Consider the following 27,199-nt stretch of genomic DNA (forward strand, 5'->3'; position numbering starts at 1 on the left):
CAGATTCAAAAACATGCAGATAAGATTATTTTATTGTGTTCCTGCCTATATTAAGAACAGACGCTTAGACAAAGAAGGGTAGATCACCACCATTAACGGTTTTCTATTTTTAGTAAACACTTTTTGTACTTCTAAGTAAACAGTTTATTCGAAAACTGCTGCAGAAGTCATGCACTACTCAGTTCTGTTACATTTCCTTTTATGGAATCTATTTTCCACCTACTCTTTGCTACTGTTAGCTTCCATCAAGGAAGAAAATTCCTGGGTTTGTGAAAATTCTGAATTTTGACTTGCAAGTTTCAAGCTTTTGGAATTTTAGAACAGTTGTTTCTTTTGGGTCGGAAAGTGAAAGCTTGTCTGATAAGAAGACAGGCATCTTAGTTCAAAAAACTCTCTCAGGTATTTATAGATTGCTCAATAAAGAGGTTCTTACTTGGTTAGTAGAATTTGAACTCATGTTCTTGTGAAGAGCTCGCATTCACACAGACATTAAGTGCATTAGACAACTGGGAGTTTCTCAGTATCATAAATGGTTGACACTATTTATGAATCCTTGTTCTTGATGCCTTAATTGTGTGTTAAAATTTTCCATTGATGCACTTGCTTGGATGCAAGCATTCAAAACCCAACTTCATGTTTAAGTTTGGCTTTTGTTTTCAATCTGTTTCATGTGTCGTGATGTTTTAAACACTTTTTGTGCTGAATTTGTTGCTATATACAGTTGTTCCTAATTTTAAGATTGGATTAGATAATAGCTTTAGGGTAGTTGGCGGCTACTCATTAGTTTGGCTGTCAAATTTTGACTGTAGGATGTGATGATTTGCTTATATTAATTCCTCTAATTAAAACTTTTACTAAAACAAGGACTTTGAACTAATGAATGATTCTTGAATCCTGAATTCTAATTCCCTGAAGTTTCAAATACCAGATTTTAAGTGAGGTGATGTTTTTATTTACTCGTTATTGTTACATATATTTTCTCTGTTGGGTTCTTCTACTTCAAAAATTATTTTTAAGTTGCTGTGAAAAACACCTTTTACTCCTTTTTGTCAGAGAGATAAAGAAGAATAAAAATGATATGAAGAGACAGCAGAGATTAAAACTGGTATGTGGAAGGACTAACAGGAGATGTTTTTGAGTATGAAGATTATAAGAAAAGTATTTGTAGCCATAGACAGCAAACGAATGATTTAACTTTTTTAAGTCTCTGTTTGATTTTGTTGTTTTTCTTTCTGTGATGAGAAGACTTTTGTGTGATGATTTTAAGTTCCTGAGTTCTGACTTTTTCTTGAGATTGTGCATGCCATGCAGTGTAAACCCTGGTGGCTTTTAGGATGTTGGTCAACTTGGAAGAAGCCTCTGGTGCAAATTTTTATTCAAAGGGACTAACATAGGTCAAATTCTCAACTTAAATTTTTCTCTTGAACCAAACCATGGAAGATCATTTTTCCCCAAAGGGAAAGGAAACTGGCTATTGCACATCTCCTTGTACCCAGTTGGAGGAATCAACATCGGTTGATGGTGGGATGAAAAAATCTGCTTCAGAGGACATGTTTAGCAACTTCTCTGAGCTCATGAACTTTGATACCTATGCTGGTTGGAGCAATAGTTCATCTATGAATTATCAGAGTTTGGCAAGTGTGTTTTCATCATTTTCCTCAGCATCATATCCACCATCCGATGGATTGAATCTGGTGGAACAGGGCAATGGTCTATGCTTTATGACAGAAGTCAGTGAAATTCACAATGGTATAGAAAGTTCTCCTAGTTGTGAAGAAAGAGGTATATTTCAGCAAATGGACATCCAACTTGGTTTCTTAGATGAAGCAAATGATTCAAATAGCTTTGATTCAAAACAAAATCGTAATGGTTTATATCAGCAACTTAATACCTCAGACATGTGCAATTACATGATCTCAAGGTCATCAGGGAGGCCACTTGCTGATAGAATGTTGAGGTCTTTGTCCTTCTTTATGGAATCAGTTGATGAGGGAATGCTGGCACAAGTTTGGGTACCTATAAAGCATGGTGATGAATTCATCTTATGCACAAGTGAACAACCTTATTTGTTAGATCCAAAGCTTGCAGGGTATCGAGAGGTGTCAAGGGCATTCACATTTTCTGCAGAAGGAAAGAAAGGATCATGTCCGGGGCTTCCTGCACGAGTGTTTACATCACATGTTCCTGAATGGACTTCCAATGTTGGCTACTATAATAAAACTGAGTACTTAAGGTTGGACCATGCATTGAATCATGAAATTCGTGGATCTATTGCTCTTCCTGTTTCTGATATGCATTCTCATGAGCCATGTGCTGTATTGGAACTGGTCACTACAAAGGAAAAACCTAATTTTGACAGAGAATTAGAAATTGTTACTCAGGCACTTCAGGTGGATTTTTCTTCTGCTATTTCTAGTGTACACTTTAATTTCTGCAGTTTCCTGTCTCACTGCTTGTCATATTATGTCTGTTTAAGAAAATTTCTACCTTGCTGCCAAAGTATCTTATCTTGTATTCTGTATATAGTTGATGTTTATCTCTTGCTGTAGTTGAGGAGAAGTTAGGAAAGAAGATTTTCTAAGCATGTGCATAGTGCTGGTGCAGTCATATTTCTTGTGATCAAACTAAGATTAGTTTGCAAAAATTGGAGCCTTCATATTATACTAATCTATTTCTAGTCTATAGTCATCATTTGTAGGCACATCCTACATTCATTAGTACAGGGTTTACTTGTATGAGAAACCTCTACAATTACTAGGAAAAGTAGCCTATTTCTATGTCTTAGATATTTCCATATTATGTTATCATCGAAGGTGCTAATGATAAATATCCTTATGATGACATTATGCAGCTTGTAAATTTAAAGACTACTATGCCTCCACGACTTCTTCCCCAGGTACGATAATCCATACTCTGATGATTTATCATATTGATCTTTCCCCACTGTAAAGGCAAAGCTCAGCTTTCTGAATTTTCAATGGAGGGGAGGGGCTTGGGAAGTGTTATTATCTGGTTTTCTCAAGAACTTGTTCAAAGGGTTTAATAATAATTGTGCCTAACCTAATGTTTTTATCCATATAGATCCAAAATGCATATCACAACCACCTGTTAATCCTTAATGAATTCATACACTAATTCATTATGAAAATAGAATGCAAAAACATACCCTAAATTTGTCACTGAGATTGATGTGGATGATGTATAACACTGATGGTATTTCTCTCCTGATAGGATGAAGATAAACAAGACCCTAATATAATTGTTAGATCTATTAGATTATTAGATATCTTATATAGATATCTTATCTTTATATTTTATCTTTATATGTTAAATACAGTGAAAATTATGTATGAAATTAATTTTCGTTGGGTTGAATATACACATAGAGTATTCTATTTATAATAGAAGAAATATTAATATAAATCTTTATTATTTCTTATTTGTATTTTGAACTTAGCCCATATTTATTCTACTATAAATAGAGGACTCTATGTGTATATTCAATAAGGGGAGATTAATTCTATATATAGTTACCACTATATTCATCATGGTATCTAGAGTAAGGTTTTTTTGAGTAAAAAATTATTGTTGCCTCTACCACTGCACCCGCCGACGGCACCATCTACCGCTGTCGGAATGGTGTCGTCGGCGCCATCGTCTACAGTTGTCACTACCGAAGTGCTAGTTTTGACCGACAATCACACAATTTTGATTGTCTCGGCCAGGCGCCCACCGTGTCATCAAATACCTTCATCGGAGCTCTTATGCACTCTCAGTGCCTTTTGAAGTTGCGGATCTACTCCCTTTTCCGTTGTACGTGTGACACGTCTCGTCTCCTCTTAGGCAGCGATTCAGAGTGTCGAGGTCGCTCTTTTTCCTCTTTTAGGTTCATCCTGTTTCCTCTCAGAGCTTTAAAGTTGCTTTTTTTCCTTTTTCAAGTGCCTTGATTGGAGAATCTTGGATTTTTAAGGTTTCTCTCTCTCCTATTCATCCATGACTTCTTCTGCTGTTGTCTCTTCTGACCTCTCTTTTGTCACCATTGCGTTTGACCCATCCATATATATTTTTTCTCTCATGGCAAAGATGGTTTTTGTTAGTTTATTTATAGCCATGGTTGCTCTTCAACAATGACCTCTTTATTCACTAGATGACAACAATGCATTCCTTAATGGCTGCAAGAAGAGATTTGTTGGAACAATTTTCCAAGAACTTAGGGAAACAAGATGAACAACAATGTAGACTTGATATAATCTTCTAGGCGTGAATACACACTTTCTTCAAAGCAATATTTCGTCCCTTATAAGAGTGAAGGGGATCACAAAATCCTCTTTTGAGATACAAAGAAGAAATACAACAATGATACTCACTCTTAGTATTAACGTCAAACAAGAATAAAATTCTCACAAACTGATTTGTGTGTTAAGTGAATGACAGAATGTAGAGAAAAGTCTCATATCTGTGTACATTAATAGAGCACAGGATCCCTTTATATAGATGATTGTAACTTTTCATGAATGATTGTAACTCTTCATGAATAATTGTAACTCTTCATTGGTTATAACTCTTCATGAATAAATGTAACTTTTCATGAATCTGAAAACGGTCTCTAATACTCTAAAATTCCAACAAGATTTACATGGAGCAACCTCCATATTTGTTGTTAGAGGGAGTCTTTTGGGTTGATATTTCGTCTTTTACGTCGTCTTCGCAAATCACTAATAATTTGGTGTCTCTCTAATAAAGAAGGAGATATTTTCACTGTCTTTATTGATTATATTAGTAACAAGCTTGATATATATGATTTATATGCATCAGCTTGAGGGGAGTATTAGATATATTATTTTTATCTTTCCTTTATCTTTTATCTTTAATTAGTTTGTTATTATTTCTTATTTATATTTTGAATTTAGCTCATATTTCTTTTGTTATAAATAGATGTTCCTATGTGTATATTCAACAAGAAGAGATTAATCCTATAGATAGTTTTCACTATATTCATCAATAACTATGGTCACATTCTAGAGTTTGATAACTACAATTCAGCCTCTTATCAAGTCAAAATATTACTTTAGGTATCTATACAATAATCTTTCATAAGAGTTGTACTCTTAGTGATAACCTTAATATTAACAGACCACTAACGCATTTAAATAGTATATATGTGAGCCAAAGTATTTTAACACTTATTAGTGGTTCTTTTTCTGCAGTGTCTATCAAGTAACAAAAGAGCTGCTTTAACAGAGATAGTTGATGTGTTACGTGCGGTGTGTCACGCACATAGATTGCCACTAGCACTGACATGGATTCCCTGTTGCTACAGTGAGGGAATAGGAGATGAAGCTGAGAGAATACGAATCAAAGAAGGTCATACAAGTTCTGACGAAAAATGTGTGCTATGTATTGAGGAATCAGCTTGCTATATAAATGATGCAGCAATTGGAGGGTTTGTTCATGCATGCGTTGAACATCATCTTGAGGAAGGGCAAGGTATAGCAGGGAAAGCTCTTCAATCAAATCATCCATTCTTCTACACTGATGTGAAGACATATGATATTAGTGAATACCCCCTTGTTCATCATGCACGCAAATATAACTTGAATGCTGCAGTTGCAATTCGGCTAAGGAGTACCTATACCAATGATGATGATTACATATTAGAGTTCTTTCTGCCAGTGAACATGACAGGGAGTTCAGAACAACAACTTTTACTGGATAATCTCTCAGGTACCATGAGGAGAATCTGTAGGAGCTTGAGAACAGTTTCAGATACTGAAATAACAGGAATAGAAGGATCCGTAGCTGGGTTTCCAAAGGAAAAGCTCTCATATTTTTTTCCCATGTCCAAAAGGAACTCTCAGATAGCATTTATAAATGATGATTATGATTCGAATCAGAAGATGTCCTTGAAGGCATCTAACAATGGAATTGAAGCTGCTCATGGCCAGGTACATCTTGGCCATTTCCTTTATCCTTTACCAGTGTGAAATTTATTAAGAAATAAATACTTAGTTTGAGAAAGCATAGAGTTATTGTGATAAAGGAATTAAACGGTGGAGAAATATTGATTATTGTTCATCACATTTCATTTGTCACAATGGGAATGAGTTGATGTAGAAAAAACTTTATGGAATATGCTTCAACTTTTGTACCCTGGTGTGATGGTTTTGGGATTGAACTTTGACATCGTAGGATTTTGTCTTGTAGGTAATGAATGGACCAAGAAAACAGATTGAGAAAAAGAGAAGTACAGTGGAGAAGAATGTTAGTTTGAGTGTTCTACAACAGTACTTCTCTGGTAGTCTGAAAGATGCTGCAAAAAGCATTGGTGGTGAGACCCCGATGTTATTTCTGTTAATTTCTTCATATATTTTTAACTCAGATTAATGTTTTTGGGTTATATGGGGATCCATGTTTGTCATCAATCAGATTTGTTTAATTTCATCTCATGCGCGTAAGTTCTGAAACTAATGTATATTTTTGTTCTCTCCCATAGTTTCTACTTACTAAAGAAAGTAATGAATGCAATTTCACAACCCTTACTTTTTTTCTTTGAATTTGGAAGATCAAAAGAGGATTCGCTCTAAATTTAAAGGATCAAAAACACAATCAAGTTTTCTGAGAGGTGATTCTTGCTAACAAAGTCAGTTTTTTCTTTGAACAGTTTGCCCAACAACTCTAAAAAGGATATGCAGGCAACATGGAATTTCAAGATGGCCATCTCGGAAGATCAATAAAGTTAATCGTTCATTAAAGAAGATACAGACTGTGCTTGATTCTGTCCAGGGAGTGGAAGGAGGGTTGAAGTTTGATCCTTATACTGGGGGGTTTATAGCTGGAGGATCACTGATGCAAGAAATTGACACACATAAATACATTCTGTTTCCTGAGAAAAGTGCTGTCAAAGACCCTAAGCATGCAACACAAAAGCCAGTCTCAGTAGTTTCAGCACCAGGCAGCACTAGTGAGAATTCAACAATTAAGTTGGATGATGATGATGATGGTGTTTGTTTGGTTGAAAACAAAATTGTAGACTCAAGAAGTGCACTTTTATCTAATACCAGTGAGGGAGGATTTAAAAAAGACAATGCTTCTTCTGATGATTGTTGTGAAGATTCAAAATCAGTGGCCATGAATGATGGATCAAGCCAGAAGGCCAAGAATCAGGATTGTCCTGAACAAACTTGTTCAATATCCTTGGTTACAGATGAGGCTGAAGTTGGAGTAGATGGGGGAGAAGGAATTGAAGAACATAACAACCTTATAAATTCTTCAAGCACCACAAACTCATCCAATGGCTCTGGCTCAATGATGCATGGCAGCTCATCATGCTCTCAAAGCTTTGAGAACCAAAAGCATTCAAAAGTAAAACCAACTTGTGTTGATAGTGAGTCAAAAATGATTGTGAAAGCTAGCTATAGGGGAGACACTATTCGTTTCAAGTTTGATCCATCCGCAGGTTGTTTCCAGCTATATGAAGAGGTTGCAACAAGGTTCAAACTCCAAAACGGGTTATTCAAGCTCAAATATCTAGATGATGAAGAGGAATGGGTGATGTTGGAGAATGACTCAGATTTGCAAGAGTGTGTAGAAATTTTGCATGACATTGGCACACGTTGTGTGAAGTTTCTGGTTCGTGATGTGCCTTGTGTTTTAAGCAGTTGTGGCAGCAACAATTACTTCTTGCCAGACAGCTCATAGTGTCTGATATGATCAATGGCTTCATTGAGGCCATTACAAGCCTTGCTTCAACAATATCATGTGGGTTTTGGTTCACATTTGATTCTAATAGTATGTTGGTTGGAGGAGTTGACCTTTTAAGCCACCAATGCCACATGCAAATTTCTTCATTTTCTATGAAGATGTTGCAGGTGTCATTTGTGGCCATTGGGTCAAATATTTGTTACAATGCTATCTTCTAAGGGTGGCTGTTTTCAGTAGATAGCAAGATAAACACTCACATGATAGCACTAGCATGTTAAATATGCTGTTCTCTCTGTATGATTGATTAAAGCTCCATACACGTTTGTAGCTGTAGACAAGAGTAAATAGCTCAATCTTCACTTGTCACAAGTTTAATAGAAATCTATATATTTGAATTTTATTTTCTTTTTTCCTTTGCAAATGATATCAAGTTAGGAACATAAAGAGTATAATCATAAATGTTTGGATTATAGGGTCGAGGTCAAATCTTCTCCTTAATACGATATTCAAACTTTAAATACAGATCAAAGTTTTTCTTTCGCTTCACACCCGTTACCGTTGGTCAAACTGGAAAGTCTACAGAAAACACTTCAATATTAAAATCAGTACGAATTCAACCATGTTAGCAATAAATACGCAATGAATGTAACTAACCTATCATAATACCTCAAAACTGTAGTTATAGATTTTGGAATAGATTTCAAATTTGCATCGACTTAATTACTGCCACACTAGTAATAGTCTTGCTTAGCTTTAACCGTAATTATTTTTAACATTAATCTTTGTTTAACCTAACTGTTCGGTTAGTCCACTAACTCTTTTAAGGTTCCATATTGATGAAACCGTATGCTCTTTTGCTAACCAAATGATTATACTATCTAATAAAAAAATTTCAACAAAAGCATCACACAATTGGATATTACTTTGATTTGATTATTTTGATAAGTGAATATAAGTTGCACGATTTGTTTATATAAGAATTAAGATCATATAATTTAATGTCTTAAAGACTTTATATTAAAATGGTATCAATTTGTTATATAAGAAGCATGAATAAAAATTCATATTAAGATATATGCATTTAAAATTTAATATTATCCTTTTAATATTTTAAATGGATATTTTATATCAATTATTTTCATGTCTGTTTTAATCTAAATAATATTTTTACATCCTCTAAAATATTAAAAAAATTTAAATTATTAAAGACAAAATAATTGATAAATTAAAGCTTTGAGACCACTGAGTCAACCTTTTAAAAGAATTGAGAATTCACATGGTGGATTCGAAAGGGGAAAAAAACGAAAAACACGTGTGAAGGAAAAAGGTTGGAACAACAGAGAAGAAGCTTCGTGGGATGAGTAATTAAAATTATTTTATTACTTACCATAAGAAAATTCGACATCCTTAATCAATAAAATACTTTTTAAATTTTAATTATTTTATTAATATCCTTAATTAAATGAATTCACACCATATTTTACCTTTTTATCACACAAAAAAAATGAAAAATAAGGAAATGTTTTCACCGTCCAGATCCGTTCCAGCGAACGTAAATCAATGGCTGAAATCCAAGTAATTAATTATTAAAAACTATTGATTGACTAAAACATAGAAGCTAGCAATAGGAAAAAATTGTACACGTATAAATCGCGTTGAGTTGTTATCTGGAAGAGCTTATGCTCTCTGATCGCAATTTCTAGCATGGAACCATCAGCTTCAGGTTCAGTTCGGAAAACCCTCAAATTTTTAAATTTCTTGGTTTTCTAATTTCGTTGATTAAAGAAAAGGGGTAATTACTATTGCTGTTGTTCTAATTTCGCTTGGTGAAGCCACATAAAAATAAGAAAAGGGGTAACAGCCACCACTACCTTTGATCTTTTGATTTGCCTGATTTTTGTGTGGAGATTATTAGTGAATTAGATTTCATAGTTTTGCATATATTGATTTGGCAATTCTAGCGGTTCAAGGAAATGGGATTAATTACGATGTAGTATTCTGAACATTATGATGATAATGGAATCTGTGTTTCATCCCTCTTCATGGGATTTCCATTTCAACAATTTTATAGTTTTGTGTTGCAGCTCCACCTAAACCGTGGGAGAAAGTAGCATCCTCATCTGGGACTGCACCTTTTAAACCCCCATCAGCAGGTAGAACGAGTGATGTAGTCGAGTCTTCAGGAACTGCAAAACCAGGGGAAATAGTTTCATCTTCCAATAACTCTGCAATTGTCAATAGGAATGCTCTTGGAAGACCCCTTCCCACAAGGCCTTGGGAGCAGAATTATGGAACTACCAACTATGGAGGTGTGTTTTTTATGTTAAATTGTTTCTAGTCTAACATATTTGGCCTCCTATCCTTTTGGCTCTTTCCTTGCTTTACCTATTTTTATGAGTCTTTTCGTTTATGATTTACAGGTTATGGTTCTACAATGAATTACAATTCTGGATATGGATCTTATGGCGGAGTGGGAGGGTTTAGTGGTGGAGGAATGTATGGCAACAGTATGTACGGGGGAGGATATGGGGGGCTTTATGGGTCCTCTGGGATGTATGGAGGGGGAATGTATAATGGTGGCTTTGGTGGTCCTATGGGTGGTTATGGCCTGGGTGGTGGTCCTTATGGAGCTGAAGATCCCAATAATCCATATGGTGCTCCTTCAGCGCCTCCAGGATTTTGGATTTCTTTTATACGTGTGGTGAGCAATATAATTTTCTGCCCGACTTAATTCCTCTTTTCCTCACTAATTGATTTTGGTTCTCATATTCTGGGTTACTGTAACTAATTACTAGATCATAGAGTAATGTACAATTCCTTATTACTTGTAATTTATTTAACATTTTTTTTAATTATTTGTTTGACATACATCAAATTCTCTCTCATTTCATAATAACCTTAATTTAATACAGTGCATTTCTTTTGTAACTTATTGTACAAGAAGAAGCTTAATGGGTCAATCCTGTCTGTGTTCTATTATTTGTGATAATTACTCGTCACTTGAGACTAGATGCAACAGAAACTAGGATATTATTAATCTTTGGACAAAAGTTAGATGTTGTTCCTTAAGTTTTAAGTACTTTCAGTGCTGTTCTTTGATTAAAAATGGAATTTAACATCACCAATTTGCGTAATAAAGGTCTGCGTTAAAAGTGAGTGCAGGTTACTGAGGTAAAACTATTTTCCCCCCTTAAACTTAGTATAAATATCTTATGAAACTTCTTTTCTTTCGGTGTATTTGGCCATTCAATTAGCATTCTGAAATGGACACGTTATTTTAAATCCTTTTCTTGGTGTACTCTATTCACTGTTCTCATTCTACACTGTGATCTCAACCACATTTCCCTCCTTTGAAAATTTGCTTTGCATTAGCTTATTCTTTTTCCCTTTTAAAATTGTAGATGCAAGGCGTGGTTAACTTCTTTGGTAGGATTTCAATTCTCGTAGACCAGAACACGCAGGCTTTCCATATGTTCATGACTTCACTTCTTCAGGTTTTACATTCATCTTTTTCTTTCCATTTTGTGTTCCTTTCCTTCGTTAATTTGTCATATTATACTCTATGCTCTAATGGCTGTTTGAAGGTCACAAGTAATCTATCATCTATCCTAGCTTTTTCAATTCTGTTAATTTGAAAAGCTTATTAGACAAAATAAAAATCAAGTTTGGATCTGGCTTGTCCAGTCCAAATTCGAAATCAGTAAAAAAGTAACCAAGTGATCTAATCAAAGCACAATTTGATTGATGGATGTATTAGTTTTTATTATTTACTTTCATTTCACAGGGCATGTTTCCAACTCTGATAGTCCATGCCAAAGATCACTAGTGTTTTCCCTCCTTTCAAATAAGAATGCAGACTTGCCGGAGTTTTTTTGTGTTGTCCCTCTAATGAACTTTCAAAATAGTATATTGAATTTTATTTTAATGTGATCGTATCTTGACAGCTTTTTGACCGGTCTGGTGTATTGTATGGAGAGCTAGCTAGATTTGTGTTACGGTTGCTTGGAATCAAAGCTAAACCCAAGAAGATTAACCCTCCAGGTCCAGATGGACTTCCACTGCCTGGGCCACACACTTCCTATGTAAATCAGAACAATATTGAGGGATCAAAAGCTGCTCCAAGTGGTTCCTGGGACAATGCATGGGAATATGATACCAATAAGTGATGAAATGAATCTGTTTTGCTGATAAGAGCGAATCCAAATACAGTATAAGGAATTGAGAAACAGCTGAAGCAATGCAAACGAAGATACTGAAAATGTGCAAGTCATGCTTAAACTGGAATTTTCAGTCTGCTTTGCTTGGATGGGTTTGTTTTACCGGAAATGGATCACAATGGTAAACTGGCTGGTAAAACAAACCAGTAATACATTTACCTTTAAAGCATCTGCTCGGAATTTTGTAGGATGCTGTTTGTATAGATAGTTGTATTACTCTGTATTTCAAATGTTGGGGGAGACAAATTCAATTTCTGGTTTTAGAAACTGATTTCTTATGTAATTTTGCATTTCTGAGCAATCAATTTCTCATGTAAGTTCTGAAAATTACATAGAAAATATATATAACGTTTTCTCTTCTGTTTATTTAAGCATTATGTTCAAGTGTTTAAGAAACAATTCCTTAGAAAATAGAAATGTGTTTGTGGCTCAAATGCTTTTAAGAAAAAAAAAAACTTTTTTAAAAAACGATAAACATGGAAGGCTAGTTTGACGTACGCGTAAAAGCAATTCTTTCAACTGTGACAGTGTCTCAATAAAAAAAATTATGGTTCAAAATGTTTCAATGTAAAATTTGTGGCTCAAAATAATTTGGTTACGCATTTTGCTTATATTTAATTGCTTACAACTAATTTCATCGATGAACTCTTAGTTTAAAGAAATAAACTCAGTTTATAACGTTCAATTACATGAGAAACACCATTTAGGGTACAAGATTGTTTACAAATAAATATAAAAGTTTGTCTCTTCAAAATTATTTTGATAATATAATTAAAAAAATCATAAATATTGTCTCAAATCTCTCATGAGGTTCTTCAGAGCTTACTAAAGTAATAAACTTTTAAATCAAATTTTAATGAAAATCATGTATAACCTAGCATTTTAATTGTATCTTATTCTTATTCTCTATACTGCAACGAGCTAACAACTAACACTATTATATTACATTCTTACAAAATAAGAGAACTCAATTTGAATATAGGAAAGTCAGATTGGGTTATGAGTTCATCATATAAAAGTTCTCACATTAAATTCAATAGAAATCTTCAATGTTCATGAGCTTTATTTTTTTGTTTTATATTTACTCAACTTTTTTATTTTTATTCAATATAATTTTTAACTTTTTAATACTAAAAATAATAAATACTTAGTCAATGCTAGAAGTTCCAAACAGTATAGTCGTACATTAATTGTGTTTTATTCAAGAAATCATGTTTTCATTGTAATTTATAAAAATAAATTGCATGTTTTCAAACTATCTTCATAGTAATTTATAAAAATAAATTGCATGTTTCCAAACTACATAACTTTCAAGAGTCTGCTTACGTGCTGTGGCAAAAAACAATTTGGGACTAGAATTGAATTCTAACATTATTATTGTTTCAGATTTTCATTTTTAAAAGGTTCTTTCATTTATTTTCTAAATAAAAACAACTAACACATAACATTTTATCTGCTTTAGACACTATAGAATTGTTACCCCTTTTTTCCTCCTAAAACTTGACTTCTAAATATTCCATAAATTAAGGATAAATAGGTAAAAGCTTCTAACAATAAATAGGAAATTAATTTTCCAAGGAATTAGAAATAATTTTACACAAGCACAGCTGTTGAAATGAACTCCTCGCCCAAAATTGATATTCATACTAACTGTAGTAGAAACTACCAAAACACGAAAAACAAAATTATCTAATAACTGACCCTATTTTTGTTCAATAATTGACACTGGCAGGACAAAATTTGTAGTGTAATGTAATACATGTACTTGCAACACATGATTTCTAAGCCTGGATCACTGACTTCAGACTCAAGCAATTTTATATATCAATGTTGACATTAATTCCATAGATCCATACCACCATTTCCAAATCAATCTACTTGATGCTGAATACGTCGTGAACTTTGTTCTCTTCCAACCGCATGAATCTTTCATTTCATGTTTCTATTTTGTGGCGGTTACATGTCACAAATTCATTTACCTCAACGAATTCAAGTAGTAAAGTCAAACCTCTGCTCTTCGAATTTTCTTATTCTGTTTGTCTTGTGCGCGGTATTTCTCACGTCTTTCCTCTCTCCGGCGCTTCTTCGACAACTGCTCGTCTTTTGCTCTCTCTGCTTCTAGTTCTTTCCTTTTCTTCTCTTCCTTAAGCTTTCGCTTTTTCATCTGCAAGCGGCTCAGAAGATAGAGCATGTCAGAAGACATGCAACAGCAGTGCTTTAAAATGAAAAAAAAATAAAAAATTGTGCCACGTCATAACAATGTCACTTATTATGAATGGTATTGCTAAAGAACTCCGGAAGAAAAAGACTCTCGGTACAATGAAACTACAACTTAGTCAACTGGAAATCAATTTCTCAAGAAGTCAGTAAAAGTGGTTAGTAATTAAGACCTACTATACCTTGAAGCAACAAAAGGAAAAGTGATAAACCGTCAAGAGTAATAATTGAGTTTTGAAAATTACATATTAATCCAGTATATCCAGAGGACGGTAACCATTAATTAAACTACAAAGCCATTGGCTAGTGCTGGCTTTCTTTGAATTTTGAGTGTGAGCTAATGTGTTTGAAGTTGATTCATCCTCAATTTTAAAAAGACTTCAAATCCAATAAAATGGAACAAAAATATTTTTAAGCAATGGAATATAGTTCCAAGCCAAGTTGCTCAGTGTGCTTAGAAATCTGGAATAGAAATTCAATCAGCCGACATACTTACCTTCTCGCTATTTATTAACTGGAGATGTTGAACAAGAGCGTGAACTTTACGCTCTCGAGGTTCCATGACAACACCCCTTCCCCTTCTCTCTTCAAGTAAGGGCTTCTTTCGCTTGGGTATATCCTTGGGTTTTGATGCAAAGGGAAGACTTGCTTGAAGAGACTTGGGAATCACCAATGGATTGAACTTTCTAGGTTTTCTTTCAATTTTCTGGCAGAAGATGAGAATGAAAATAAGTAGACAAACTACAAAACAATATGGACAAAGAAACGTCTCAATGCACAGCAGGAAGGGAAAGCATCCATTAGTACAAAACTAGAACACATACCTTGTAAAGTGAATCTTTATTTACAGGAACAGGAAGATTGTGTTCTCTTCTCAATTCTGCAACAGTCCTCATTCCTTTCCAGGTCTTTTCACGAGGCTGCAATGCAGTTGTCAATGGATTATAAAACTGAGGAACTTCAACTTGAGTCCATGCACGCAGGAAAACAATGTCACTCATCAGGATTTTATCCTCAAAAGTGCACCTAGCAATTCCTTCCTTAGTTTGCCCACCCTTCTTTTTTGCTTGATTACCTATTTCTTCTTTTGCGGCCTGCCAGATCAATACATAACATAGGACAATATATATGGTAAGTTATACGTATCCAACTGCTGTAACTACCAAAACAAACCATCACTATAATGTATGTCACTATCTCAACGTCACAATAAACGGACCTTCTTGACCTGGCCCCTAATCCCACTGACTGTTCGAATAGCTGCACCTTCAAACCGAGCTACTTCAAGATCCGAAGTAAACATGTCCTTGATAAGTGCTGTCTTCTTGAATATCTTGCATGGATAACCAACCAATTTGATTTTCTTCACTATCCTTGCTGCATGATTAAACTCAAGCACAACTGCAGTGGCAGTAATCCTAAATGTTGCCTGATAAACAGAATACATCCTCTCAGAAACTAAGCAAAACAATAACATAGAAAGAAAAGAAAAGGAATAAACTACAAAAGTAAAGATCCCATGAGTTGGCAAGACCTAAGAAGGATTATTTAACAGAAAGGAATGTAGCACCAGACCTGATTGTTTGCTAAATTCTGAACAGCTACAACCCCAGTGTTGGGAGGAGCAAGAGGGCCCCAAAACATAGCAAGGCAATGCATGTGTTCTGGAGTATACTTAAGCATACGATGCCTTCCATTGCTATCCTCAATGGCATAAACTGGGGTTGTCTGGTAACGCCTCCATCCAACAGATACAATGATTGGATCTCTAGTCTTCAAAACTTTCTTGTGCCACCTGTGCCGCTTTAACCTTGTCTGGAAACAAATAGAAAACAAATCTCAAAAGTTAAAATTTCAATCAACTTCTAAAAATAAACTCAAGGCTGGTATTACTAAACGTGTTTTAGAGTCCAAAGTTTCATTTTTTACATAAACAGCCCTTTACATTCCATTCCTTGCATATAGGAGGTCCATGTTATCATCCTAGTAAACAATTATAAATAGACACTATTCAAAACATAAATAGTACAAGAAACATTCATTTTGAAACTCTACCAAGTTTTTCTACGCTAACAGTTGATTCGTCACCTGTCCTTGGATTATTGCATTAAACAATCTGGACTAATAAAAATCCCAACCAATTAACTTTTAAAGAAAATATTAGTTTTATTGACCTTAAAGTGTTAATAACACTAGTGAGCTTAAACATTATTAGGAATTATACTTCAAAAAATTTCACTGACCTGCATATATCCAACATTTTCCTCCCCTATACCAACCCCTCCAACCAATATTGGATGGTAGGGATCAAAGTATTCAACCATCTCGCAAGGAACCTCATCAATCTCCAATCTTAGGTATGTCCCTGTTCGGAACCCTTCTATCTCCAATCGGGTATCTTCATCAAGATCATTGAGTTCAGCTATATTCCTTTGTTTCTGGAGTTCAATCTCCTCCTTCAACTGGCAGAAACCAACACTTATTAGCCAGCCATAATAGAATGTGGTAGTCGACACCTAATGTTAGCAATTTACCTTGTCAAAATAGCTACTTTCATTAGCTTGACCACGATGGAACTTGCGTTCACTTTCATTATCAGTGTCTTCTTCTGGTGACCCAGGGTCTTTGTCAAATGTAAACAACGGAATTAAGGTAACAAATTATAGAACTATATTGCACCCAACAATATGCTTTTAATTCAATGAGTCAGCATCACACAAAGTAGTACATTTGATCAATGAGTCAGTGTGTTCACATTTCACATCATTATCATATCAATGGCTGAGACATTAGATCCATAACATTACCAAAAAGTGTAGGGCAAAGGGTCTTAATCAAGCTTTCTACATAGTCCACTCATCACTGATTTGGGTTAGACCCTTAATCATGCGAAAGACATCAAGTTTTGGCAGGGATGGCTGAGACAGTAGATACATAATATTACCCAGAAGTTTAAGGCAAAGGGCTTTTTTGAAGTTTTCTATGTAATCCATTCATCACTGATTGAGGTTAAACCCTTAATCATGTGAAAGACATCAAGTTTTGGCAGGGATGGAAGTAGACCATAACCCAAAGAGGTCCACCATTACGACAATTGCAAGACATCATTATTTAAATATGGCATAAATTGGCAATTTATTTTCTAGTCCTATGGATATTTTTATTTCATGCCAGTGCATGTTGGAGGAAGAGTTGTTAACTCAGAAGCTATGTAAGGAATTTAAAGACCTGATTCTGCCAAACTCAGAAGTCAAACCTTAAAGCAATAAATGAACATTCTTTTCAGATGAGGTCGTAGGTTACTAGAAGTAACAGTTCATGTTGCATAAGTATATGGAGAGAAAAAAAGGATATTGAGAATCAAATTTTGCACGGAGAGCACGTTTCTTAAGCCTCCGCTCCTCAGCTTCCAAATCATCACCCTTTAGTGTTGTTGCTGCAAGAGCATCATCTGTCTGATTATTCTCATGTTTTTCTCCTGTTTCCAAATCTTCAAAGTCACCATAGACATCTTCATTTTCCCCTTCAGTATTTGCTGTTTGTAATGCATTTCTGAGTGCAGCTTTTGCCAAATTGCCAGACACAAAGCGGTTACGAATCTCCTCATCCCATCTCTGATGCACAAATTGTGTGCACTTGGAACAATCCTCAGTATTGACCACTCCATCATCATCCAATCCATCTCTCATGCTTTGCTATAGATTTTAAAGACAAAAAAGCACAACATGATTGCTTAGTTCATGTATGTAGCAAACAAGAACATATTTTGTGGGATAACAAAGTAACAAATTTAAATAAGGGTTTCTAGAAAATACTAACATGTACATTTCAAATGTGGTGTTTATAATTATCATCAGAGGAAAGAAACATTGATAGAAAATAACTACATAAGCAATTTGGTGCAAGTCCTGACAAGGTAGTAATTGACTAACCTTTTTCACTTCTTCTATAGGCTTAAAAAAGTCATCATCACTTTCCTCATCTCCACTATTATCATTCTCAGAGTTTGCTGTGGTTGAATTATTAGTAGATTCCCCATACACAAGTTGCATCAAGCTAGGAGCTTTCCGTGACAGAGTTCTTTCTGCCAAAGACTCTTTCCACTTGGAAACATTACCCATGCCATTTTCTAAGAGAAAATCAAGAGAAGTCAGAAAAGATATCAAGAATCTAGCTTCAGATACAAGCATTGATTGATTTACCATGATTACCTAGACCTAGTACTGAAAGTGGTACAACACACTGATACAGCCAGACAAAAATGAAAAAGATATAAATCTTAACAATAATATGAGGAAAACTGCACCATTTGTGTCATCATTATCATTATCATTATCATCTTCCTCCTCTTCTTCTGAAGATCCTGAATCAGAAGATGCAAGATCATCACTAGCAGCTGCATCCTCGTCTCCTTCTGAATCCTATCAACAAAGTCAGTTTGAAATTGAGAGCGGCAGTAGAGCATTGTCAATGCAAACTGACAGAAATATCACATGAAACAAAAGGAAAAATAACTTTTTTCAAACAGCAGTCAGTAATTCAATGCGTTTTAGCTTGGTCAACAATTTGATATAGTATAAGCTTGACCTCATATAAGCAAGATACGTGGGATTAAAAAAAATGAAAAGGGAATGACCATAACACAAGCTATCATATTTCCCTGATGTTAGGTATGAGTTGTGCGACTCAAAAAACAAACAAAATTGCTTATAGCTTACCATCACATCACTGTGATCAATATCATTTCCAAATATCGCTCTCCGCCTTCGTCTTCCATCATGAAACTCAATATGTTCTTGTATTTGGTCTCCATTCAAAGCATTGCTATTTGGTGAATCTTCATTGTCGGAATCAGAGGCTTCACTCTCTTTCATGGTGTCCTCTTCATCCTGATCAGATGATTCTGAACCATCTGAATCCTTTGTGTTTATAGCAGCTTCATTCTGTTCTACATCTTTGTTTTCACCATGTGTGTCAGTCAGAGCTTCTGATGACACTTTACGCTTTTCACCAAAAAAACTGATAGAGCTGTTCTCCAGCTTTTCATTGATTGAGTATTTGGTATTCTGCAGGGATTTCACTAAAAGCTCTCCTACATCTCTGTCCTTTCCTGTTAGAAGCATATTAGATAAAAGTTTAATAAAATAAAATATTGAACAAGGAAGAAATCAGATAAGCAAAAACAAAAACACTATTGAAGTATGCACACTAAAACCTGAAAGTATAACAGGTAATAGTGTTAGAAAGATGTAGGTAGAAAATGACTACCATAGATAACTGATGTCATATGATTGCACTTAAGATTAAAACTGATAAAATATATTCTTGAGGGCTTAATTGATCCCTCTCATTATCTTCTATATATATTGAAAACACAAGAGTACATGGAACACCAAGAGTCTACACTAGACCTCTAGGTATAGAACTAGGTACTAATCATTACTGGTCTAGCAGACTAGCCTTAATGATGATATGTAACAGTAATTATTCTAACACTCCCCCTCAAGCTGGAGCATACAGATTGTATGTACCAAGCTTGGAACAAATAAACTCAATCTGAGGTCTCCTTAATGACTTAGTCAATATATCTGCGAGTTGGTCATTTGATCCAACAAACTCGGTACATATTTCTTTTGACAATAACTTTTCCCGAACAAAATGACAATCAATTTCTATATGTTTAGTTCTCTCGTGAAACGCTGGATTTGATGCAATGTGAAGAGCAGCTTGGTTATCACAATACATCTTCATACTCTGGATGTCACAGAAGCTAAGCTCTTCAAGGAACTACTTCACCCATATAAGTTCACATGTTAGTGACGTCATTGCCTTATATTCAGCTTCAGCTGTTGATCGAGCCACTACATCTTGTTTCTTACTTTTCCATGAGATAATGTTTCCTCCAAGGAAAACACAATATCCAGTAGTAGATCGTCTATCAATAAGAGAACCTGCCCAATCGGCATCACAATATCCTGATACTTGAAGGCTTCCTTTTTCTTCATATAATAGCCCTTGCCCGGGAGCCTTTTTCACATACCTTAGAATGCGAATGATAGCATTCCAATGGCCAACACATAGACTTGCATGAACTGACTAACCACTCCAACTGCAAAAGATAGATCCAGCCTTGTAATAGTGAGATAGATTAGTTTTCCAACTAGCCTCCTATATCTCTCTGGGTCGGAGAATAACTCACCTTCTGTTGTTAATTTTTTATTTGGGTCCATAGAACTGTCAATCGGTCTACAATCAATCATGCCTGTTTCTTGCAAAATATCCAGAGCATACTTCCTTTGGGAGATTACAACTCCATCTTTTGACTGAGCTACTTCAATGCCTAAGAAATATTTGAGGCTTCCAAGATCCTTGGTTTGGAAATGTCTACACAATTACTCCTTCAATTGAGATATTCCAGCAGTATCATTTCCTGTAATGACTATATCATCAACATATACTATTAAGTAAACACATTTCCTGAGAGACGAATGATAATAAAAGACTGAATGATCTGCTTCACTGCGTTTTAGCCCAAATTTTTTAACAATGGAGCTGAATTTTCCAAACCAAGCACGTGGTGATTGCTTGAGCCCATATAAAGATCGGTGCAATTTGCAAACCATACCAGACTCCCCCTGAGCAACAAACCCAGGAGGTTGCTCCATATAAACTTCTTCCTCAAGATCACCATGGAGAAAGGCATTTTTGATATCCAATTGATGAAGTGGCCAATGACGAATGGCTGCCATTGCGAAGAAAAGACGAATGGTAGTCATCTTGGCCACGGGAGAAAAGGTGTCACAATAATCAAGGCCATAAACTTGAGTGTATCCTTTTGCAGCTAGTCGGGCTTTTAGCCTATCAATGTCACCATTAGGGCCGACTTTAATTGCATATACCCATCAACAACCAACAGCCTTTTTGCCCGAGGGAAGTGGCACAAGCTCCCAAGTATTACTGTGGTCAAGAGCCTGCATTTCTGCAATCATGGCTTGTCGCCATTCAGGATGATCAAGTGCTTCTTTCACATTTTTGGGTATAACCACATTAGACACTGAGGATAAAAGGAAATAAAAGGAGGACGACAATTTGTGATAGCTAAGAAAATTATAAATGGGATGAGGGTTTCGAGTGGAACGAGTACCTTTTCTGAGAGCAATGGGCCAACCAGAATCATCTTCACCAGGAGGCGTGGCAGGAGGCAGGGAGAAGAATCTGAAGAAGGAGATCCACCAGTTTCTGGAAGAGGATTACCCATCGAGGTACTGTGTCGGAAGATATCAACATGTGGAGGGGAAGGTTCGGGAGGACCTTGAGCATGACTTGGATTGAATGAGACATTGGAGATATTGGACTCAACCACTGGAAGAGGAAGGACCTGTTGGAGGATATGAACATCTTGAACAGATGGAGAGAAGAAAGGTGTTTGTTCAAAGAATGTAACATTGGCAGACATGTAGTACTTCTTGGTTTCAAGAGAGTAACACCGGTACCCTTTTTGAAGCCGAGAATAGCCTAAAAAGACACATTTGATCGCACGAGCGGAGAGCTTGTCTAGCCTCGGAGACATGTCCTGAACAAAACATACACAACCAAAAACTCGAGGAGGGGTGTGAAAGAGAGGATCATTGGGAAAGAGAATGGAGAAAGGAACTTTATTATTGAGAGAGGAGGAGGGCATCCTATTAATAAGAAAACATGCAGTTAAGATGGCATCCCCCAGTGATGAACAAGAATATGGGCACCAAGCAAAAGGGTACGAGCAGTTTGAACCAAGTGTCTATTTTTCCTTTCAGCTATACAATTTTGCTGGGGTGTATGAGGACAAGTGGACTGATGCAAACTACCATGGGAGCTAAGGATTGCAGAAAAAGTGGAGGAGAAATACTCTTTAGCATTATCACTTCTTCTTCTTAAGATTTTAATTACTTGACCAAATTGGTTCTTGATTTCATTCAGAAAGGATGTGAAGATGGGTAACAATTCAGAGCGATCTTTCATTAGATAAACCCAAGTACATCTAGAATACTCATCAATAAATGTAACAAAATACCTAAAACCAAAAGAAGAGACATCAAAATGAATAATAGAAAAACTAGAATTACACATTGATTGAGACCTTTTAGGAAAGATAGATCTAACATGTTTTCCTAGTTGACAAGACTCACATTCTAAAGTCTGAAAACCACTAAGTTCAGGACACATCTTTTTTAACTTTGACAAGTGAGGATGGCCAAATCGGTCATGTAACACTTTAAGGGGAAGAGCTGCAACACAGGATACCCGTGGACGAGATCCAAAATGGTATAAACCTCCAGCTTCATATTCTTCTCCAATCTGTCTCCCCGAGCCACACTCTTGTATAACAAAAGATTTTGAATCAAAAGTTATTGAACAATGTAACATTTTGGTTAACTGACTTAAGGAAAGTAAATTGAATCGACAGTTAGGGACAAAAAAGAACAGATTTCAGAGTTAGAGAGGGAGACAGGGAGACTTGACCGACTCCCTTTGAACAAGTTTTAGAGTCATTTGCAAGAGTAATGAAATGGGGTTTTTCTTGGAGGGAAAGGGTGGAGAACAATGAGGTATTACCAGAGATGTGATCAGAAGCACCCAAGTCAATTACCCATGAATTTTGACCTTCCATGGATTGAGAAATGCAAGTTGTGGATGTACTTGGGGATTGGGATGATTGTGCCACTCTGTTAGACTTTAATCGCAGATACTCTTGATACTCTTCCTCAGTGAACTTGGAGTCAGAAGTGGGAGTTTCAGCCTTAGAGATATTGGCTGTTTTTGAAGGAAAACCATGCAAGGAGTAGCAGTTTTCTTGGGTGTGACCCACCCTCTTACAGTAAGTGCACTGTGGACGTCCCTGACCTCCACGTCCTCCTCCTCTAGTGCCAAGTCCTCCTCTTCCTTGCGTGGAAACCATGACAGATGGTTCCATTGTTTCATGAGCTTCCTGAGACTGAGGCACTGGAACACGAAGAAGACGTGTGGTCAAGGCTTCCAAGGAAGGGACCTCACGACTTGTCAGAAGTTGATCTCTGATATGATTCAAATCTGGATGTAAAGCACGGAGGATCATCACCATATAATACTTGTCAAGCTTCGTTTAGATGTCTTCCGAAGATTCCACTTCCAAGAACATTCTCAACTCTTCCACAGCTGCTTGGGCTTCAGTCATGAAGGAGACCATATCATGGTCTGTCATTTTGAGACATGCAAGCTTGTTTGTTGTATCATAGAGACGTTGAATATCATTAGCATAAATGCTTTGAGCTTTCTTCCAAAAAGAGTGACATGTTTTGAAGGCTCTAAAAGATATCAAAAGTCGGGGTTCCACAGATTGCCACAATAGGGCACACAATTGGAAATCTGCTTGTTTCCATTGTTCAGCTTTTTCAGAAGGTACTTGGCTTCCATCCTGCTCAAGGTGGTCATAATGTCCTTGACCGAGGAACCACATTTCCATGGCAGCAGACCAAGACAGATAATTCTTTCTGTTTAGCTTTTCGAAAGTAATTGAGGGACTTCAAAAGAAAGAAAGAACACTTCCAAACGCCATTCTTGATAAAAATAGGTGAAGGAACCAGAAAAAACCGAGAACAGAGAGGAACCAGAAAAATCCGAGAGGGTTTCTTAGGGTTTTCTTCAAGGGGAGCTTCTGGACTTCACTAAAGTAGGATTTTGAGGGTCAGAACAAAGAGAGGAGGCTCAGGCGACAGCTATGGAGGTGTCGCGGTGACTTTCCGACGAGCAGAGGGCGGCGCGTGAACAGTACGCGCCTGTTCGCAGCACACAAAGAAGCTGCGTGTGGCGGAGCGTGGAGGAGAATCAGACTCCGGCACCAGTGGGGGTGGTCGTCGCGTGAAGAGACGAACCAGATCCAGTGGTCGCCGGACGGAACAGTGACGGCGGACGGCGGCGAAAAGAGGCGGACAGATGCGAGATGGCAGAGAACCAAGTTGAAGAGCTTCAAACTGCAGTTGACAGCTGCAGATAGTGACAAGACAACCGTGGACAACGGCAAAGGGCACCGAACAGATGCGAACAACAATGACAATGCTGGTGGACAACCCAGGACAGAAACGAGAGCAGGATGAACCTGCTCTGATACCAACTTAAGATTAAAACTGATAAAATATATTCTTGAGGGCTGAACTGATTATCTTCTATATATATTGAAAACACAAGAGTACATGGAACACCAAGAGTCTACACTAGACCTCTAGGTACAGAACTAGGTACTAATCATTATTGATCTAGCAGACTAGCCTTAATGATGATATGTAACAGTAATTATTCTAACAATTGCAATACGATACGGTGATAAAAGTTACAAACCAGCTGAATACCTCAACTTTCTAACAGAGGAACCACCACCATATGATCATAATATGATTTCACAGACAATGATTAAATAGTTGAAATATATTTTGATGACAATAGATAAAATACATGAAGGAAAGGAAACTAAACTAACAAGAACCTTTGCTTGTCATAGCAGAGCTTTCACCATCAACTTTTGAGAATTGAACAAGGTGGTCGTTAATATTTATGTATACAGCATCTTTGTCATATAAAAGATCCCCAAGTCCAGACATAGGAGCATGGAATAATTTTTCCTTATCCCGCAGCCCTTTCTTTTTTGCAGCAGATGGGAGAGGACAAGGATCCGGTAAAGCAGTAATAGCAGTTAAACTATAATCACCCACTCCTGCTATGTGTACCTAATTTCCAAAATCCAAAACAATGGTAGACTACCAATATTTGAGAACACATAAACATAATACTTTAATTACAATCTGATAACTATATTTCTCTAAGCAGATAGTCTAAGTTGATTAAACACTTCTAACATACACCAAATTAAAATATTAAAACCAGTGAATAACTGAATTCCTTTTTATGTAACATATACATTCAAATCACTTGTGGAGAAAGGAAAGAGCTTTTTCAGCATTTCAGGGGGAAATGGTTACATTATAGTGCATAAGTAGAAAATAAATAGTAAATTAGATGTTTGAAAAACATGTATAAAATAAATGAAGATGTTTTGAAATTAAATTTAAGCAAAATTAGCACAAAATTTTAGATACGCAAATATTAGGATTTAAGATCACAATTATATTTAATTTTTGCCCCTTCAACTAATTGGTTATCAATCAGTATTCTGAGATAAAACCAACGACAAAGCATGAATTTGTTCAAGTCAAGGAAAATAATAGTGAACTTTGAGCTAACTATGAGATGAGGAATCACCTAAAGTATCAATTAAGGACCCTATCCCTGGTGCATTCTACCAAAATTCTAAATTCTAATGAATTTAATTTCAGGAAAAGGAAATAATACAGTAGAACTGCTAAACACACCTTATTGCCCTTTTTCAAATTACATCCTCTAAGATAACCATAAAGGGTGACTTTTCTGTCACATTTATCATTTGCATGCACTTTTTCAGGAGGAGTGATGTCTTCAAAACGGTCAACTAAAACATAGGGGTGGGAAGTTCGCCAAGATAAAGGATGAAACTTCATGACTGAAATAAATCTAGCAAGATTGTGCACCTCCCGCTTAACATACCTGTTAAATTAAGAAATATTGGTATTCAAAAGAAAAACTACTAACAAAGCTTAGCAAACACTGTTGGATATTAACTTGCACAAGTAAAAGAACAAATTTTATGGTAACAAAACAGATTTCTTCTGACAACTTACTTTCCATGAATTAGGCCTGATAAGTAAAATAGTTTAGCACCATCATATATCTCCGTCCAGAAACGGTGTTTAAGTCTTTGTTTTGTTTTCCTCAACTTTTTCACATCCTTGAATTTATCAAGATGGGTGAGAACCCCCATGACCTTTGGGAACCCATGAACTTGCAATATATTTAGGAACTCAAAGGTTTCCTACAAAAGAAGTAAAATATCAAAAAACAACATCCTTAATTGATAAAACCAATGCCAAGACAAATTCATCAAAATCCCACAATAGCTACACTACAAATGGACAACCCTATCATCATTCGCAAGCAACTCACCATTTCAAAACCATAACTCCCATCTATGAGAAGTAGCGCTAGATCTGCAAACTTTGCCGCGTCTATCATGCCATTGATATCATTCGGGCATTCCACAAACTGAACCCGCCTTTGCTTTCCTGACAGGTGAAACAAAAACCATGGTTAACCAAGTGCAGAGAACTAGTGAAACACACAAGTAAATTTACAGATAGAGGCAATGTGTATAAAAATAATCACAAACCTGAGACAATAGTAATTGGACCTCGAACATCGGGCAAATTATGTTTCGTGTAATGCTTAACCAAAGATTTAATCAACAGTGACTTCCCAACCTGGTATCAAACCAAACACACGAAACAGCACCGGACAACATTAACAACTAAGTGCACTGAGTCCAGTTAAATTATAGTGAAAGATAAGAAAATACTAAGAACCTGAGGAGGACCCTGCACAACGACGACGTATGGAGCGGGTTCGCCGTAGGAGCGGTCAATGATGGGAGCGTGAAGGCGGCGCTGCTCTTTCTCCACGGCACGTGATTGCAACCTTTTGGCTTTGTTGGAGGAAGAATAGGCGAATGCCTTAGGGTTTTGGTTTTTCTGATCCTCTCCTCCAGCATCCTGATTCTGCTTCTTCTTACTCTTCTTCTTGGTGGATTTGGAACCTGATTGGCGATTCCTATGAGGCCTGTTAGATTGATCGGCGTCGTTGACTGCCATTGACAGAGGTGGCAGAACTCTGTCTCCACTGTTTGGTGAGGTTTAGGGTTTATCAACTTCGTTTTCAGAACGGTAATGGCGGCAACGCCATGTTTTGTACGATGCCCCGAAAACCTACTAGTTGTTTTTATATTTATTTAATTATTTTAAATGATGTGATTACCCTTATGTTCAAAAAATAAAAATAAAAATTAAAAAACAAAATACAAATCATAATATTTGTTTATGATATCGTAATAAGATGTGCTAATGTTGATAACAAAAAGCATGTTAAATACAGTTAAATATATCTATACCATTTATAAAATGGATTCA

General features: G+C 36.1%; 3 protein-coding genes across 6 annotated transcripts; 2 read left to right on the forward strand and 1 right to left on the reverse strand.

The window, feature by feature from the left end:
- Positions 1–62: 62 nt before the first annotated feature.
- On the forward strand, positions 63–8,101 carry LOC108338993 (protein NLP9). The gene is made up of 6 exons (XM_017576107.2): positions 63–399; positions 1,312–2,390; positions 2,852–2,896; positions 5,208–5,945; positions 6,205–6,328; positions 6,662–8,101. Exons 2-6 carry the CDS (start codon positions 1,434–1,436, stop codon positions 7,696–7,698), a joined length of 2,901 nt encoding a protein of 966 aa, XP_017431596.1. The 5' UTR covers positions 63–399; positions 1,312–1,433; the 3' UTR covers positions 7,699–8,101.
- A 1,182-nt stretch (positions 8,102–9,283) lies between these two features.
- On the forward strand, positions 9,284–12,284 carry LOC108338974 (peroxisomal membrane protein 13). Its single transcript, XM_017576068.2, has 5 exons — positions 9,284–9,424; positions 9,786–10,010; positions 10,122–10,402; positions 11,103–11,195; positions 11,646–12,284. The coding sequence occupies exons 1-5, from the start codon at positions 9,406–9,408 to the stop codon at positions 11,865–11,867; spliced, it is 840 nt and encodes a 279-aa protein (XP_017431557.1). The 5' UTR covers positions 9,284–9,405; the 3' UTR covers positions 11,868–12,284.
- Positions 12,285–13,528: 1,244 nt separating this feature from the next.
- LOC108340422 (uncharacterized) lies at positions 13,529–27,002 on the reverse strand. 4 transcript variants are annotated; one of them, XM_052878052.1, is made up of 17 exons: positions 26,600–27,001; positions 26,407–26,497; positions 26,184–26,302; positions 25,862–26,052; positions 25,517–25,727; positions 24,634–24,874; positions 18,854–19,245; positions 18,442–18,556; positions 18,068–18,264; positions 17,488–17,830; positions 16,670–16,767; positions 16,379–16,597; positions 15,711–15,950; positions 15,355–15,564; positions 14,960–15,229; positions 14,632–14,841; positions 13,529–14,082 (listed from the first exon to the last, which is right to left on the reverse strand). In XM_052878052.1, exons 1-17 carry the CDS (start codon positions 26,882–26,884, stop codon positions 13,921–13,923), a joined length of 3,594 nt encoding a protein of 1,197 aa, XP_052734012.1. In that variant the 5' UTR covers positions 26,885–27,001; the 3' UTR covers positions 13,529–13,920. The 4 variants fall into 4 exon arrangements, 2 of the variants coding, with proteins under 2 accessions (XP_052734012.1, XP_052734013.1); XR_008249040.1 differs by lacking the exon at positions 13,529–14,082 and having other exon boundaries at positions 14,703–14,841; positions 14,960–15,055; positions 15,162–15,229; positions 26,600–27,002; XR_008249041.1 differs by lacking the exon at positions 13,529–14,082 and having other exon boundaries at positions 14,738–14,876; positions 14,960–15,055; positions 15,162–15,229; positions 26,600–27,002.
- Positions 27,003–27,199: the final 197 nt, after the last annotated feature.

This window comes from Vigna angularis, chromosome 5 (genome assembly GCF_016808095.1).
Source record: "Vigna angularis cultivar LongXiaoDou No.4 chromosome 5, ASM1680809v1, whole genome shotgun sequence".
NCBI classification, from domain to species: Eukaryota; Viridiplantae; Streptophyta; class Magnoliopsida; order Fabales; family Fabaceae; genus Vigna; species Vigna angularis.

Bases quoted from the DNA above. Each gene is read 5' to 3' on its own strand.
- LOC108338993 (XM_017576107.2), top strand. From the start codon at position 1,434: ATGGAAGATCATTTTTCCCCAAAGGGAAAGGAAACTGGCTATTGCACA. The intron at 2,391-2,851 runs GTGGATTTTTCT...GACATTATGCAG, and splicing joins TTGTTACTCAGGCACTTCAG to CTTGTAAATTTAAAGACTAC. The intron at 5,946-6,204 runs GTACATCTTGGC...TTTGTCTTGTAG, and splicing joins TTGAAGCTGCTCATGGCCAG to GTAATGAATGGACCAAGAAA.
- LOC108338974 (XM_017576068.2), top strand. The intron at 10,011-10,121 runs GTGTGTTTTTTA...TATGATTTACAG, and splicing joins TGGAACTACCAACTATGGAG to GTTATGGTTCTACAATGAAT. The intron at 10,403-11,102 runs GTGAGCAATATA...TTAAAATTGTAG, and splicing joins GGATTTCTTTTATACGTGTG to ATGCAAGGCGTGGTTAACTT.
- LOC108340422 (XM_052878052.1), bottom strand. From the start codon at position 26,884: ATGGCAGTCAACGACGCCGATCAATCTAACAGGCCTCATAGGAATCGC. The intron at 16,598-16,669 runs GTAAATTGCTAA...GGTTTCTGCCAG, and splicing joins AAAGTAGCTATTTTGACAAG to TTGAAGGAGGAGATTGAACT. The intron at 15,951-16,378 runs GTCAGTGAAATT...ATTTGTTTCCAG, and splicing joins AAAATGTTGGATATATGCAG to ACAAGGTTAAAGCGGCACAG.